The sequence below is a fragment of the Terrapene carolina genome, unplaced genomic scaffold, assembly GCF_002925995.2.
Source record: "Terrapene carolina triunguis isolate 2854851 unplaced genomic scaffold, T_m_triunguis-2.0 Scaffold238, whole genome shotgun sequence".
In the NCBI taxonomy this organism is placed as follows: domain Eukaryota; kingdom Metazoa; phylum Chordata; order Testudines; family Emydidae; genus Terrapene; species Terrapene triunguis.
Genome location: NW_020664589.1, coordinates 13235876 through 13252596, shown reverse-complemented (window position 1 = coordinate 13252596; position 16721 = coordinate 13235876). Strand labels below are relative to the sequence as shown.

The 16721-nt window shown below is 51.9% G+C and overlaps 1 protein-coding gene across 2 annotated transcripts in view; it reads right to left on the bottom strand.

The window, feature by feature from the left end:
* LHX3 (LIM homeobox 3) overlaps positions 1–15810 on the bottom strand; it is a 21307-nt gene extending 5497 nt beyond the window's left edge. Inside the window, exons 1-3 of one of the 2 annotated variants that reach the window (XM_024206678.2) lie at positions 15741–15810; positions 3502–3673; positions 1400–1602 (exon numbers count right to left, since the gene is read on the bottom strand). In XM_024206678.2, the coding sequence (XP_024062446.2) occupies positions 1400–1602; positions 3502–3673; positions 15741–15810 (445 nt within the window). Of the gene's footprint in view, positions 1–1399; positions 1603–3501; positions 3674–10255; positions 10350–15740 lie in introns of those variants that run through there. The other variant, XM_024206677.2, reaches the window with a different exon arrangement.
* Between the last annotated feature and the right edge of the window lie 911 nt (positions 15811–16721).

Here is a 16721-nt window from a genome sequence, read left to right as displayed (position 1 = left end):
CTGTGTGTTCTCTTTCAGCAATGATATGCGCTCTATAAATAGCTAATACTTAGAAATGTCCGAATTTGAATGGGGTTTCAATTTTGGATGCATGGAGGGATATATAGACGGATAGTTACCACAGTAGAGAGCTGTCCGATTTACCACTTGTACAGAAAATGGAAAATGCTTACTTTAAACCAGTGAAGGTTGAAATATCTGGCTATTACTTTCCCGTTGGAAATCTGGAACATTACTAAATTGGGAAGATTTTAGGCGTTTTCTCTGATTATCCTATGAATTCACCTGACTTTACAAGATCATTTGTTTGGAATAGGCTGGTGCTTAGTAAGAATTTCAAAATCAAAATATGGCTTTAGCGTGTGGTCCTTAGAGACCCCGAGAGCTCCCAGCTCGGGAGGAGACCCCTGGAAGAACAATTTCTCAATCTGCTTGGAGTCAATGGCAACACAAGCTTCCATGTCAAAGCATCAGCCTGCAGTGCTGACTCAAGCAAAACTCAATAAAGTCAATAGAAGTTTTGTCTCAGGATGCCTCCCCCCCCCAAAAAAAAACTATCCTAAGCCCAGATACAAAAATACAGACCCTTTTCAAGCTGAAATAAGTGTTTTCATTTATTTCGGTGCTGGGCATTCTCAAGTAGGGTTTACTTGCTATAAGGTAGGAGACGGATGAAAGTAATTAATAATTGGCTAACAGTGACCCCTAGTTTGGTGACTCCCTAGTTCTCATAACACAAGAACTAGGGGGGGCACCAAATGAAATTAGCAGGTTTAAAACAACCAAAAGGAAGTATTTTTTTCACACAACCCACGGGTCAACCTGTGGAACTCCTTGCCAGAGGATGTTGTGAAGGCCAGGATTATAACAGGGTTAATAAAAGAACTAGATAAATTCATGGAGGATAGGTCCATCAATGGCTATTAGCCAGGATGGGCAGGGATGGTGTCCCTAGCCTCTGTTTGCCAGAAGCTGGGAATGGGCCTGGGGATGGATTGCTGGTTCTGTTCATTTCCTCTGGGGCACCTGGCATTGGCCACTGTCGGAAGACAGGATACTGGGCTAGATGGGTCTTTGGTCTAACCCAGTGTGGCCATTCTTATGTTCTTAGTTCTCTCACTGATTTTATATTTTGGAAAATAAAATAAATATCTCCGAGCAGCGCAAGGGTGTAACCCCTTGTCTTCTTGAGTCCATGTTTTGAAGGAGACACGCTAAGCTGCAGATCACTCCGTTTTATCGCGTTCCCCTCATCTCTGTTACTGAATCTTGCTTGATCTACCAGCTTGTATGGGAAGAAATTTGGGTGGGTGGGAGGCCAGGAACAACCTCCCATCTTTCTAGCTTCCCCGGAGCACTGTGCTAGCTAGGACGATCCCAGGCTGACTTGCCCAGTTACCTCTCTGCTTGGCGGTCTCATAGTCTCCTTTACAGACCAGCCGGCTGTCCTCCATGAGGTAGAACTCGTCCCCCGTGGCCAGCTGCCTTTTACACACGATGCAAGAGAAGCAGTGCAGATGGTAGACAAAATCTTGGGCCCTTCTCACCACCTGGGTCGGGGGGATCCCCTGCTGACAGGCTGCACATTTTGTCCCAAACCTCCTATTTAAAAAAAAAAATCCAACAGAAAGTTGCTCTTGATTGAACTGCAAAGAGAGATTCCCTCAGGCCCGGGCAGAAGCTGCTGCTGGTTCTGTGTCCCGGGAGGGGTCGGACTTGCTCGGTTCCTACCGTGTTCGCTTTCTTTCGGAGTGAATCCGGGATCGCGTCACAGCGGACTCCTGCCCTGCCGCGGGGCTGGCCCGCTCACCGGAATCCCAGTGGCTGCCTGGGAAGGACGCTCTGCCTGAGCAGGTGATGGGCATTGAGGGCCGGACACTCATGAGGCGCTTGAAGCGAGGCCTCTGCTTGGAGCAAGGGAGATCCCTGAAGCCAGAGCCTGCCCGGCTGCTGCCCGCAGCTGAGAGGGGTCTGCCTTGCAGCTGGGGCGGGGGTAGCTGCCTTCCAAGGAGTGGCACCTTATTGCCTCGCCTCGCCCGGGCTCCAGTGGCGCTTTTGCGGTGTGAGAGGCGAGCGAGGGGCTCACACGGCCAGGGATATGCTGGGGCCGGGGGGCTCTTAGCTCAGAAGGGGAGGGGGGAAGCCCGGCAGGTTTAAGTTCAAACCGGGGGCTGGATCATTGGCGTTTTAGCAAGACAAAGATATGGGCCCAGGGAAGGTCCCCGGGAGCAGCACCGCCCCCCACGCGTTCCAAGCCCGGACACGCGGCGCGCCTGGTCCCCGGGGGACACGCTGGCTCGGTAGAACGGGCGTGGAAGCGGGTCTGAACGCCTGGGGGTGGGGGGGTCCCAGCAGGCAGTGTCTACAGGGAGTTTAATTCTGTATCGAAGGTGGGGGGGTGTTCCAGAATCGACTCCCATTCCGTATTTGACTTTACTGCGGATGGTTTCTAGTGCAGGTCACAAAGGAAAGGGCTCACTTCCTTTTTGCTGTGGATGCAAAATCTGGAGGGGGGGGAAAAACCAGCGGGGTCCCAAATGCTGGATGAGCTCTGACCTCGGGAATGGCGCGTGACTCTTAAATTTGCAAGTCTTGTTTTACTTATTGCAACTGAGATAAAACCGGGGAAAGAGTGACGGGTGGGGGGGGGTTGTTTTTGCTACTACCAAATACATAAAATCATCGATTGAGTTAAAATGTAAAAATCCAAGCTTAGGACTTAGCCTTCTATTGGTGCGTGTTTCTCCGCGGGCTATTTGGAGCCTGACCCCTGTCTTGGGGGGAATGATTTAAGCTTTGCTGCGGAGGATATTCGGAGCCCGCGCGTGTCAATATCAGGGGAGTGTCTCGCTTCGGTTCTTGGCCCAGCAAAACTCCGCTTTGAGCTCAAGGAGGGCAGCGCCAGGCCCGGGGCTGTGCAGGTGCCTGTTTGCTCGGAGCCCCCGCCAGGAGAACGCGGAGCAGCGGCTGCAAAGCAAGTCAGGCTGAGATGCAGATTTCCTCTGTTACTTAATCAACTTTACTGAAATCCATTTGCGGGCGTGAGGTACAGAAAGGCCAATCTGTCTCTCCCCCCTCCTTTACTGAACTTTTTTTAATCAGCCTCTGGTTTCCTCTTTATTCGCCCGGTCCTTTTCTGCATGCAGATACTGTAGTTATCAGGTGCAACAATGATCTCCCAGGAAGCCATATATTCTAAGGGGCGAAAGCCTGCTTCCAGCGCTAGTCGGTGGGATGTGTGGACGGGCTGGAGCCCTGTTCAAATCAGAGGAGTTCTAAGCATCCCCTAGGAGGGCAAAACAATACCCCCCCATGCCCCACAAACCCCTCACCCCACTTCTCCATTCACCCTCCATGTGGGGCCCTGCTACGATTAATCATTGCCGATGACTAGTCGCCCCCCCCCCCACTCCCCGCCCCCAAAACCCCCGCCCCCGGCCCCCCCCCCCCCCCACACACCCCTTCCTCCACGGGTGCTTGGTTTGGTTTGGTTTTACTCACTTGAAGAAGTCCTCTTTGCAATACACGCTGTCCCCTCTGCTGAAGCATTTCTCAGCCAGCTGGGTCTGGCAATCGCTGCATTTCAGGCATTTGCTGTGCCAGTGTCTGTCCAGCACCTTCAAGATGAACCTGTCCACAATGTGTTGGTTGCAGCCTGCACAGAGAGGGATTTCTGGGAGGGGAGAGAGGGGGATAAAGGACATAATTATGCGGTTTAATTTCTCAGTTCTAGAGCAACTGGGGACCCGATCCCACCCTTGCACTGGGAAGGCGTCAGTTGGAACAGGATTGGATCAGATCTGGGGGTAACGTCGGCGCATGAATTAAGCTCCAGTTGCTGGAAGGAGCTCCGACTAACCGTTCTATGTCCACACACAGACACGGGCGCGTTTCCTGGGTCGGTTTCTCGGGCTCGGGCTTGCCAAGCGGGCTCCTGTTAGCGAGCATGAACTCAGCTCCCAGACACAGGCACAACACGGTTCTGTGGGAGACACTTCACAGCGTGTGAAGATTGGGATTCGCCTACATAGCACGAGCCAGCGCAGGTCCAGAGCCCACAATGCAGCTGCCTGATGTTGGAGAGACAAGGACCAACTTCTGCTTAGGAAAGAAACGAGCTTTGGAGCGTGCCCCGAGCTCTTCCTCAGACCTGGTGCAATAACAGGTTTCACCTCACCCACCGTGTCTCTCTCGCATCCTGGGGCCCAGAAACTACAGCAACAATTTCGTGCTGGGCAAAAAACAACAACATTGAAACAATCAATCGCAATCGCCTGGTGTTGACAACAGCACATCACAGGTCACCCAGAGTCAAAATAGAGACGCGAAAAGCCTACACATTAGATCACGTGATAGTCCACGCTGGTTTTAAACATGGCAAATGCAACGCGTGTGTGTGGGGATGTGTGTGAAATTCTGGGATTTATGATTCAAGACCCAGAGACGCTGAAAGTGCCTTTTAACAATAAATACCGGGGGGGGGGGGGGGGGGGGTTGTCAGAAAAGAAACGGGTTCAAATGCCTCTGAGCTGGCATTCATTCTGATTTCCTATTTCAGGAGGGGAAAAGAGGCGCCGGATTATTTCTAGTGATGTCCTTGGATGAACAGTTGCTTTAGATCTGCCTGAGAAGCCGCATTTTGGAGGTATAACTTCCGGATCCGGTAAAATCATTTAAAAACAAACAACCCCCGGAGCCGGGCTGATTGCAGAATTGCAGAAGAGAAACGCCGTTAAATTGCAAATCTGCGGGTGGGCGCACACGCGCCGCAGGTGGGTTTCTCCGGGTCCTGGACACACGCGCGACCAGCCAGCCTAGCTGCGTTTTGTGTGAGCCGAACACACTCCCAAATGCCGGTCGGAAAAGAGAAACCTTTTCAAGGCAAAACCGGAGCCCGATTTCATCACGGTTGCATCCCCATGGCTGTGAGCGTTTGCGGTCTCGTGGAGTGTCGACAAATAAACAAACCAAACAAAAAACAAATGTTACCGCAACCGCAATCAATTGTTGGCGCTCCGGCCGCGCTGAAGGTAGAGGAGTCCTCTCCTGGTCATTTCAACAGAAGAGCAGCAAACCGAGTTTTATCTTCATTAGATTTTGATTCTGTTTCTGCCCAGAGAATAACATCATTTCCACCATCCGCAAAACCGACCCGTACAAATTACACTGGCCAAAAAAAGTCCTGGGTTTTTTGTTTTGTTGTTGTTGTGTTTTTTGGAATAAATTCCCAGGGAAATATTCATAGTAACAACAATAATTTGACAGGCTCGTTGTGTTGTCTAATATATCGCCCCCCCCCTGCAAAACAAGCCATGTGCAAAAATGTCGTGAAACAAACATACAATTATTGATCATCTGACACCCCCCTCCCTAAAAATACAGCAAAGACATTGCAAGTAGAGAGAAACAACTTGCCAGCTAACGTTAGACTCCAAGGTTGGCATCCCATATTCTCAGCAACTGTCCCGCACCAATTAAACTCCTCCGCACAAGCTCTGGCGGACGCTCAGGTCAGACAGAAGGTGCTGCTGTCTAACCCCCAAGACCCAAGCTGGGGCTGGGAGGGAGAGATGAGGGGGGAAGCTTAAGACTCCCAAATCACTGTCTCATAGCCAAAGAATATTGCTTCCTTCTGCTCCTTGCCGTCTAATCTGATTTTCTAAGACAAAATACAATCTCTTAAATTAATATAAACCCTCGTGGAAATTAATTTCCTGCCTTGTAGGGTGTGTACACACACACACACACACACACACACACACTCAGGCACACACCTATTAAGTGACTAGAACCTTACGTTGCATTGTGAGTCCAGGAGAGAGAGAGGAAACGTCCTTAAAACGTGTCTTCAGGGTGCAGTGTCCTCCCTGGGTTTACATGCGGGAGCGGATCCCCCATTTTTATTGTTGTTTGTAGCCCTTCAGGTCGCCCCTTCCCCCTCCCCCCAAGAAAAAAAATCTAAACTGCGTTTGACCCCGGGAGCCCTGGGTTTGCCATCTTTACACACATCTCCTGTCTCTCTCCCTCGCTGCTACCAATCCTATAATTAGGCCTGAGTCAAATATTCCTGGTCACAGCCTTCCCCCGAACCAATCAGGAATCCCCCTCCACCCTGGATCTCTCTCCGAATCACGCCTGACAATTCAAACGGTAAAGGCTGCTGCAAACTAAGCGGGGTGCGGGGGGAGAGAGAGATTTAATTCACTCAATCAGGTTATTTTTAGACCTGGGTCACTTCAGCTTCTCTCGCTGGTGTCAGTTTTAAGGGGGGGGGATCACGTGGGCACCGGGGTTAATTTCAGCGCCAGGACATTGCTGGTCTCAGGGTCTAGCTGCACAAGGGATGCTGCCGCTTGAAGTTTTTAGGAATAAACGGGCTAGGCCGCGGTATAACAGAAAAATCCCCGGGATTCCTGAGACAGCCAACACTTGTCCGTGTCCTGAGCTTTGGGCTTCATTGTGGATTTATCCCCGGTCTTAATTTTCTTGGTGAATCTAAAGTACTTCGTCAAAAGAAATAAATTCACTCCCAGATTGGCCGCCTGTTCCCAGTAAAGCCCCTTTGCACTGCACGCTGGGCTGCCCGGGCCTTGGAACAAACAGATCCCGAAGTACGAACACATAAACCATGTGCATGTACTTGGTCGAGTCTGAGATTTAAGACCAGAACTGACCACCCTCTAGTCTGACCTCCTGCACAAGCCAATACTGGTCTATAAAGTGTTTCATATTTTCCAGAGAGACACGTCTGTACGCGTGCATGCGTGCCAGCCAAAGAACAGCCTGTGCAATACAAACCGTGTTTATTAAAACGACTTTTCCCCAAGGGTTGGGGTGTCTGTTTTTTTACGAGATTCAATGCAGTGGCTCTGTGAAATGTCACCCCCCTTTAAAAGAAATGGGCGAGGAAAGGTTGCGCTTTATTTGCCAGCAATAACCGAATGTTGTCGTGGTCCATCCAACCATCCTGCCCTGAGGACTATCTCCGGGGGGATCTGATACCTGACACCCGGGCAGCCACTGACACTACAAAGAGGGCGATCCAATTGTTGGGTCTCCACAGTCACCGACCCACGTCTTGAAAATGTAAATAAACGTTTGTCTTCTGATCAGAAGGATAATTAATAGATAATATATAGTCTATACACCCCAACCGGGTGTAGCGACCCCTACTGCTTCGGAAAGGTTCTGCTCTCGGGAGGCAAGTTCCCGGCAGCCAGAAACAGCCCCAGAGCGGAATAAAGTTTGCCGCTTTCCAGCAGGGACAGGCGCCACGAACAGGTGCTCGCACGTGGCAAACGCTGCCCGTAGGCCATACCCTGGGTGTATTGCATGTGACGCTGCTAACATGGCAACACGTGGGATCCATACAGACGTACACCCTGGGCTGGGGCGCACCCACGCTTCTGGGGGCTAGCCAGGCTGCCCATAGCGATGAGCTGTTGCTCTGTAAGGATTCAATAGCGTCCTCTCCCCCTGCGCGTATTGCCCAGGACTAGGCAGTACGTGTCTTTCCTTTAGTCTCAGACAAGATCCAGGCTGGGCATTCAAACATTCATCGGGGAATGAATGTGGTGAGAAAAGAGAGTGCATTTGCAACCCCCAGTCCCTGGCGCTTGGGCCGGTTGCTCAAAGTCTAACAATCCATTCGGCATTTCGCTGCGGGTTGGGGGGATGAAGATGGATTTCTGTCTGGACTCTTTTTTCGGTTAGATTCGCTCTGATCGTGGGTCTACCCTGGCGGGATGGGCACCTGGGACCTAAGCTGGGGGTGACATTTGAAGAACTAGCAAAGCCTCCTCAAAGAGGTACCCAAGTGACATGACAACGAAGAGGCGATTTTCGCTCGCTCTCGGTGAACAAGGCAGGTCCCCGGGGCGAACCTGGCAAGGACCGGGGGGGGGGGGCTGTTCAAGAAGCCCAGGTAGCGAGCTCTCTGCTCAATTATTTATCCGCCAGCCTCGCCCCACGCCCCAACCCTGCGCCTGAAGCGGCATCTCGCTTTTGTTTGCATTGTGAGCCTCTACTAAAACTTTAATGCCCTGCTTTCATACTGATCCTCTCCTCAGCGGCGGGGGAGAGAAAAATGGGGCTCCTCTGGCTTAGACCTGAGCCGGGTGCAGGAGTAAAGGGGGGCGGGTGTGGGGGGTTGTCTGCCTTTTTGTGTCCCCCTTTATTCTGGGGCTGTATTAAAACCGAGATCTCGCCTTGTCAGGTCTCATCTGCACAATCCAGTCCTGGGCTGTTGCCTCTAATAACCAGTGATCTAACTTTAGACACCTGTGCCAATGTGTGTTTTAGTTCGGAAGAGGGTCAAATCAAGGAAACACGGGTGGCACCAAAATACCTCCCTTTATCCGGCTATCATTAGCCCGGGGAATAAAACACTGTTTAGCCCGCATCGTGAAAAGACCAGACGTGTTGTTTTCCCTTCACAATGTGCATTAGAGTTAGGGCCCTAATGCAAAGCCCTGGTGCCCTGCGGTGCTTTTAAAGGGTGTTTCAAAAATGATTTGAGTAAGGGACAGAATTGCACAGGTTGTGCGAACAACCCCCTGAGTAAAACGAGCCTGCAAGCGGAGCCGTTTTATTCTGCTCCTGCTCCTTGTACTCCCCTGATCTCAGCCAGCAGCCTTCTGGCCAGGGAACCGAATTATACCTTTAAAATCAACTCTTTTAGGCAATCATAGAAGATTAGGGTTGGAAGAAACCTCAGGAGGTCATCTAGTCCAAGCTCAAAAATAATGCAGGTCCGTCTTCTCGGTGCTCTGGGCAGGCAGGTGTCATCAATTACGAATTTGTTTAGGGACAAAATACTTTTCTGATCCGTTGCTGGGAAAGGCGCAGTTCATTCTTGAGACCTGACTCTTTTTTTGAAAAGAAAATGTAAATCTGGGGTTTCTCGCTCCGATTTATTTTAAGGCCCCTTTTCAACGTGCTCATGTGTACTTGTGTCCCAGGAACTGGTACCCAATTCTCTTCTTTCCCCCTCACGGTGTCAATAAGACTTTGAATAAAGTGCATGAACTATCAACACCCAGCGAGTAAAATGTTCGTTGCCATTTAACCATCAAGCAGAAAAACCAGTCAAAGCTGCAACACAGTTCGCCAGCTCAGGGATAGTTCATTTCAAGAGCCCAAGACTTTGGACCCGATCCTGAAAAATTTTCTCAGGCAAAACCCTCAGCCAAGCTTCTTGGGAATTTTTGCCTAGATAAGGACGGGAGGGGAAATCGGGCCTGTTCAGACATAAAAGATGCGCTGGGCTATCGGAGAGGGGGCCGCGGTGACTCCGAATTGCTGGTGAAACAGATAAGGAAAGAGGCCAGGCCACAGGCGGTAGGGAAGGCCTCACGCGTGTCTTGCTTTGATAAAGAAGAAGCAGCTAAAACATATGTCAGGGATACCTCCCTGTCCCTTCTCCTGCCCCGCCTAATCCCTCGCCCGCTCAGCGATAAGCCCGGGCATTACTGCGATAAGAACCCGCAGGGCACCCGAGAGAAACGATCAAACCATTTCAGGGCGCAGGGACTCCCCGCTCTAAGGGGGACGAGATGATCCCCCAGCCACCGGACTGATCGCAGCAGGGCCGGTCGCGCCTCATTTGGGGCGAACTCGCGGGGGAAGATTTCGTTTGCCTCCCGGGGTTGGATTTTGCAGCGCTCCGCTCTCAATGCGGCTCTCCCCGCAGAGCACCCCGAGAAGTGTCAGACCGATCCCTGCCGGGCGGAGCGGCGATCAATCGAGGCAAGGGACATCTGTCTACCGCGGGCGCCGGAGTCATTTGCAAGGAGCTGGTCCAGGGCAGCCGAAATATTATGGATGGGCGCCCGGCACTACAGATAAATGATATTTTCATGCAGTTCTTTCTACCATTAATTCGCCTGAGGCTGTTTTGCGTTTTTTCAGCAAAAGTCTCCCCTGATTTATGACGACAGACGTACAATTAACTCGATGTGTAATAAATAAATGGCGGAGGGGCTGCTCTCCATTTCTCCTGTCCTACCGTTGAGTCAGAAGTTCAGAGGCGCCAACAAAAAAAAAGTGCATTCAAATAAACGAGGTCATAATTAGTAATAATTAATCGTACAAATCCAGGGGTGCGCATTTGCACGGACCCCTCTTCCTACACTGCGCAATGCACTGAGATCTTGCCAGCTGCACCTGTTCTCAGATCCCCTAGAACCATCACCTGTCTGCAGACCCATTGAGAAGCCGGCTTCCCCCACCCCCCAACTCCCCAAAAGCCCTGTACCTTTGCGCACGTCCTCATTCTGTGCCAGCAAAGCGAAGAGCATCTCTGTATTGGAGCAGTCCTTGCCCGCGCTCAGTTCCTTAAGAGCATCCATCTTGCATCGCCTTCCGCCACAAACTCTGCACAAATGGGGCGCTGCAGCCCACTCCGGGGTCTCAGAGCCAAACGTGGCCCGGGTCTGCCCGCCCTCTCCCCTCTCCGGCGCTCCCTGTGCTCCCCAAGCAAGCCCGAAGCAGCGGACCATATGCCAGCTCTGCACAGAACCCTCCAAGTCCATCCAGGGTCCACACACCCACACCCCGCTGGAGGTGTCGTGCGCTTGCAGTGCAGAAGAGGGAGTTGCACACAGGGCTGAGGAGTAACCCTGCTGACTTAAAGTTCATCCCATGCAAAGGAGGATGGAATATCATCACCGCCAGCTAGTGGGAGGCTGCAGGTCTCAACTGGGCTCCAGGGGCCGGCGGAGGCAAAGGGAACCATTCGTCATTTTTACGTGTGCAGGGGGAAAATAATGAATACGGCCTGAGCGTCGTTGAAAATACTTCAGTGGGGCTTCCCAGTGATTGTTTTATCTGCCGCTCGCTTTGCTGGGCCCTGTGGTTGTCTCCGTGGGTTTGCGGGCAGAGGGAGGCCAGGCGTAAGCGGGGAGCAAATGGAGAAAGGGGGAGCAGCGCTGAGATTAGTCGATTCTGTTTTTCAGCAAGCAATTTACAGCCTCCTGCAGTTTGTTAGCACAACAGCCATCACTTTCCTTGCCGAATAAACAGCGAACGCAAAGGCCGGGGCCTACTTCCCAGGTGAAGCTGGGATTTGGGGGCGGGGGGTCCCATCGAATCTGGAAGTATCAAATTAAGACACCCCCCCCAGGAAAATGCGTTGCTTTTGTATTTATTTACCCTCCCGCTCATTTAGCAAATACACTAGTGACATTCCCCTGAGTTCCTCTCCTGTCCCATGTGGAAGATATTTCTACAGTCACCCGCAAAAGAAACCGCGTTGTTTGATGGGGTGGGGGGAAGAGCTACATGGCTACTTGGCCGCTCGGAAAGCTCACATCTCCCCCGGGAAGGAGGATACCCCAGCGCAGCGCACAGACGCTGCGGCTCAGCCCACGCTGGCTGGAGCACATGGGCACCTGCGCGCTTCGCTTCCAGGCAGCGGGTAGGAAAACCAGATCCACACGCACTCCAAACTGGGCTTGACCCTGCGCATCAGTCCTAGGACCCAGGGCAGGGTCGGGATGTAAAGGGGCTGCCCTCAATAGGGCCAAAATATTGCCCAAGCTTCTTATCCGCGAGCATCCCGCCGCCCTTCCTAGCTGTGAAGCAACCTCGCTTTTTAAGGAAGAGGGTTTTGCCCAGGAAGGCAAGGCGGGGGCGGGGGAAAAAACCAAAACAAGTCCCAAGGTTGAAAGTAAATGGGCCAGATCATTAATTCAGAGGAACTCCCTATTGGGAGGATTAACTCGCCTCTTCTTTTGGACCACGTTGGTCTCAGAGGGACAAGTGGGGATGGGGGGAGTTGAGTCCATAGGAATCTGATTTTTATAATTATTTCTATGCATCTATTTCCCCCTTACTCCCCGAAAAATCCGATTCCCCCCTTTAAAGGGCTCCGCCCTTTCATTCGGAACCTCATCCAAAACCCCCTGGGAAGGCTCCCATTGGCTTCCGCGGCAAACCAAGCTCTTCGGGAGTTGCTTGGACCAGCTCCCTTGACTCTGAGCTTGCAAAGTGGCCTGCCACGCGTGGACTTTTGGGAGCAGCTGTAGGCAGAATTGCTAGAGAAACCTGTCTCTTCCTCCTCCCACTTCCCACCGTGTCACAGGATCCCAGGACTTGGCCAAGCCAGGCTAACATTTCCCTGGCGTGGGGAACAGAGGAAGCCTTTCTAATAAGGGTGTCCAGTGGCCCCCACTCTTTTTTTTTTTAAGACAACTGTTTACTTTGGGCGAGCTCGGCAGCTCAATAAAATGTTAAGTGCGGCAACACCCAGATAAATTTTATTGACACTGATCTTTAGAGGCAAAAGGTGTCTGGGGAAATCAAGAGTAGTGCTCCTGCTGTACCCTGCAGATGAATTCAAAATCAATGCCCCATTTGCCTGCATTTTCCGAGGATATGAAGCGCATTTTGGTGAAAGGTGTGCGATGCTTCAATGTTATTTCCAACTTTTAAGCTTTAATAATAATTTTATGTCCTATTGATCGCCTTCTCTGAGGGAGCCGGGCGACACTAATGGTATCAAACGCGAAACACTTATGACCGAGGAGTGATAGAAAGGGCATGTGGTATAATCTATAGCTATAGATAAGCTTAGCTTTTTATCAAAGAGCAGGGGGATAAGGGGTGGGTGTGATCTGCTTTTGCATCCACCCAGCTTCTTAAAGCCCAATTCACACCCACAAGGAGTGCGTTGTTATTCTTTCCATGCCTAAACTAGGGATGAGTGGTCTGGAATTATATGAACCATCCTGGAGCCAAGGCGTGTGGGTTTAGCTGGGCTGGAAGGGACAGACTTTTAGGTCTGGAGCATCGGGTATTGCATAAGCAGCATTTCCCCTTCGGCTAACTGCAGGCTCTGGAACTGTATTCGTTGGGCTTTCTGGCTCCCAGGCGTGGGGTTTACCTGGGAGGGATGAGGGCTGTACTTTTTGTTGTTAGGATCTTGCGTTGCACTAGCATCTCCCACAAGTGCAGGGCTCTGGAATTGTCTGGGGGGGGCATCGTGTGCTCCTGGTTTATGGATTAATCTGGAAGGGGAGGATCAGGGTTTTTCTGCCCGGGATCTCTGATTTTCTAGCATCCGATAAAGCCCCAGCCCGGGAATTTCCTTGCTCTTCCACGGGGGTAACAGACTGTCCGCTCTGCGAGGAACTGGGCTCCCGCCAACACAATCACACGGCATCGATGAATGCTTTAGATCAGCCATATCCGCTTGATTTACACCAAATAACCAAACCCAATCGAGTGGTTTTGCAGGTTGAAAGCTGTTCGGAAGGAGTGCAAATGCTATTTTCATCCGCTAGCGGTTTACTCTGGATGCACCCCTGAAACGCTACAATATTTGTCACTGTTTATACAGGAAACCCCCATTTTATTTCTTGTCTAAAAGGGCTTCTCTATTAATAAAGCACCAGCAAAGAATGTTTGCGGCAATGGATTTCTGAACATCTCCATTCTCCGGTGCATCTGTGATTTTTTCCCCCCACCCCTAATTAACAAAGCATCGTATAGGAAGTACATTTTTTAGGATTAAAATTCCAGATTATTTTCCCCGTTACTGAAACAGACTAGAGTCCAGGGTGGCGGCAGAGAGCCAAGTATATTACCTGAAAGCAGAAACGAAAGTAATATAGAGATCTTAGTCCGCTCCTTTTAAACAGGGACATTCCTGCTGGATTTCACCCGCGCTTCCCTTTCAGTCCCATACCATCCAGGCTAGCGAGTACACTAACTTCTTCGGGAAGTACACTGCAGCTATCGGGCTACTTGGAGTCAAATACCCGTTAGACTCAGTGGAAGAAGGAGTTTAAAAGGTTACAAAACTAGAGCGATTCCCCTGAGTGTAAGAGTTAATTACCCAAATGAACAGATGAGAAATCGGCAAAAATCAACTGGATTTCCCTGGATTATTTACTCGCCAATCAGGCAGGTTTTCTTTTTGCTATGTCCAAACACGTCCAGGGACAGGGCTGGATTGAAGTGTCTACATTTAAAAAAAACCCCAACCCTTAGGCCTGACAAGATTTCCCTTCGAATTCCACTTCTCCTATTGAGGAATCTTCTTCCAACAGAAACGGACCCGAACAAATCTCCAAACCCTTTTGTTAAAACTCAGCCCCAATGTGCATGTGAACGAGCTAAGCGGCCGGGGTTCGGCTAGATTTCCGTCTCGGTGCCCGGGTGAGTGATAATCCATTTCAAGGGGCATGGCTGGAGCCGGGACGCATCGGAGCTCGGCTGGGTATTTATTAAAGGACGAGACCGTTTTTAACCGAATAGATAAATAAGAGACGCCTGTGGAATAGATTGAATGCCATATCGGCTGCGAGTGTATGTGTGAGGAGGGGACAGGAGAGAGCGACTAGACAGAGTTTAGCTGCTTGTTTTATCATTTTAGCTGCTTACTTATTCTATGATCTTCTCCCCCAGCTAAGATATGAATAATAATGCGCTGCATCCGGCTGTCTCGAACCCTGCGCTGCCTACTCAGAGCGGGCAGGCTGGTTAATGTAAAGGCGAATGTGGTCTGATTTCTCTCACTCCAGAAGAATAGGGGGGTTTTGTCTTCCTAGTTAATAGATATTCGAGTCATCCCAGGGCAGAGGTGCCACCTGATGAACAGCATCAGCTGGGTCACAGCTGTTAGCAAAGCGAGGTGGGGTCATAAATCGAGCTTTTCCTAACACGTGGCGCTTTCTCGCCAGCGCTGTCCTTTGGAGTGGAAAGGCCCGATCCTGCTCCCATGTGAGTGGATATCAGGCCTCTCCCGCGCACTGCAATGAGGTGGGCTCTCGCCTATCCCGGGTGGGGAGGTGGCAGTGGAAGTGTCCCCGGGAATAGCCCCCGCATGGAGGAGCCATCCAGGCCGGGCTGGCGGGCTTGCCCGCAGCTTGGGGTAGGCGCTGGGGACCAATGTTCTGAGCGCGCTGACACCCCCGAGCAGCGGGCACAGGTCGCTCACCTGTGCACCCCCGTGGAAGAGCCCGGCTGGCGAAGGGCCTGAGGCTTAGGGGAGGAGCGGGCGGCTGCGAGTCTCTGGCAGATGACAGCAGTGAGTGATGGGGGAGCGGGGACAGCCCAGGTCAGACACGCGCTCTACAGCTGTCCACTAACAATACCGCTCATTAGCCATTCCTAACGTCTGTGGCGGGCAAAGCCCCACACAGCGAGCGAGGCTTCCCCCCCCCCCCAGCACACATTTTCTTTTCTTTTCGTTTTGTTTCCCTTGTAAACGTTGTTTGCAGAAAGCCAGCAGGAGATGCCGCCTCCAATGGATCTGTTCCCTCCCCACCTCGGACTGTAACACTTGGGAACACAGCTCTAGGCAAGGAAAAATCTGCCCAAGGGTCCTGCTAGTTGAGGATGTAAAAGCCACCCCAAATATGACCCGCCTAAAGCAGCCAGGCGCCTGGGACCCAAGCCCTGAAAGCCACTGACAGTGTGGGGTAGCCACCCTAGAGATCTACCAGCCACATGTTACAACCACCTGCTTTCCTGGTTACATATAAAGGGGTGTCTCCCCACCCCCCACCCCCAGCACTCTGTTATTTCAAACGGAGACCTCCCCTCTGCCATGTATCTTAACTAGCGCCTCCTGAGCACAAGGTGACATGGCTCGTCCAGTTGACCCATTTCACGGCGGAGTGGGGTGGGATTTCCTGACCACCACGCCAGTGTCACGGACAGTTGAACAGCCCTGGGGGGGGGGGGTATGTTTCTGCTGTCCAGTATTGGGAAGAAAACGAGAGCGAGACTCTTACCTGGGGTCCGGCTGAAGGGGCAGATCTCAGCTGCCTTCTCGGAACTAGCTCGGACTCTTTCCAGCAGCATCTCGGGGCTGGGCGAGGAAGGACCGACCCAGGGTAACTTCAGGAGAACTTGGTGGGCTCGGATCGCCTGGGCAGAAAGAAAACAGCTCCCTCCGCACCGAGCCGCGGGACCTCCCGGCACTTAGGAGATGCTGCGACCTTTTAATCTAGCGGCTTCGGAGAAGGGGGCCCGGCTGAGCGCTGGCTTCCCACCGCGCAGTGGCTGGCGTCAGTTGACCCTCCGTTGCCACCGGTGTGCTGCTTAGCATAACAAAGCCCAGGGAGTGACGGCCAAGGGAGGGGGAGCTGTCCATGGTGCTGACACAGGACGCCCAGCCAGCCAGGCGTGTGGTCTCCCCCCCCGCCCCCCCAGACATACCCATACACGTGTCCAGCTTTCAGCCCGCACAACGGGGGCTGGGCGGACCCCAGCGCCGGCTCATTGTCTTTATGCAGATCTCCCTTTTCGTTAAGACGCATTTCCTTTGTCCCGCCACAAAAGTCTCCCTCGGTCCATCAGGCCAGTAATGTGTCGAGTTGCGGGTGTTTCCGCCCCTGCTCGGCTCACACCGACACGGTGGAGGAGCGATTCCTTCCTCTGGGTTTGTGGGGGGGGCTGGTTGTCAGATGTCCGCATCAGAGCATTTTTTAAAGGGGTCGGGGGCTGGTTTTCCGAACGGATTCCCACCCGAGAAATACCCTGTGCGATCCGAGGGAATCCATTGTATTTTCACCCACGTGCGCCTGAAATAAATCATTCCCCGAACGGAAACGCGATGCCACATACATACAAAGCGTTATTTGGTTTGTTTCAAAAAAACCCCACTTAGCTGCATTTTAAAAATACACCTTGGAACCTCAAACCTGCGCGGTTGCAATTTCCTCCTGTTTCACTCACTACACCGGGAGACAGCTACCGGGCCAGGACGCAGA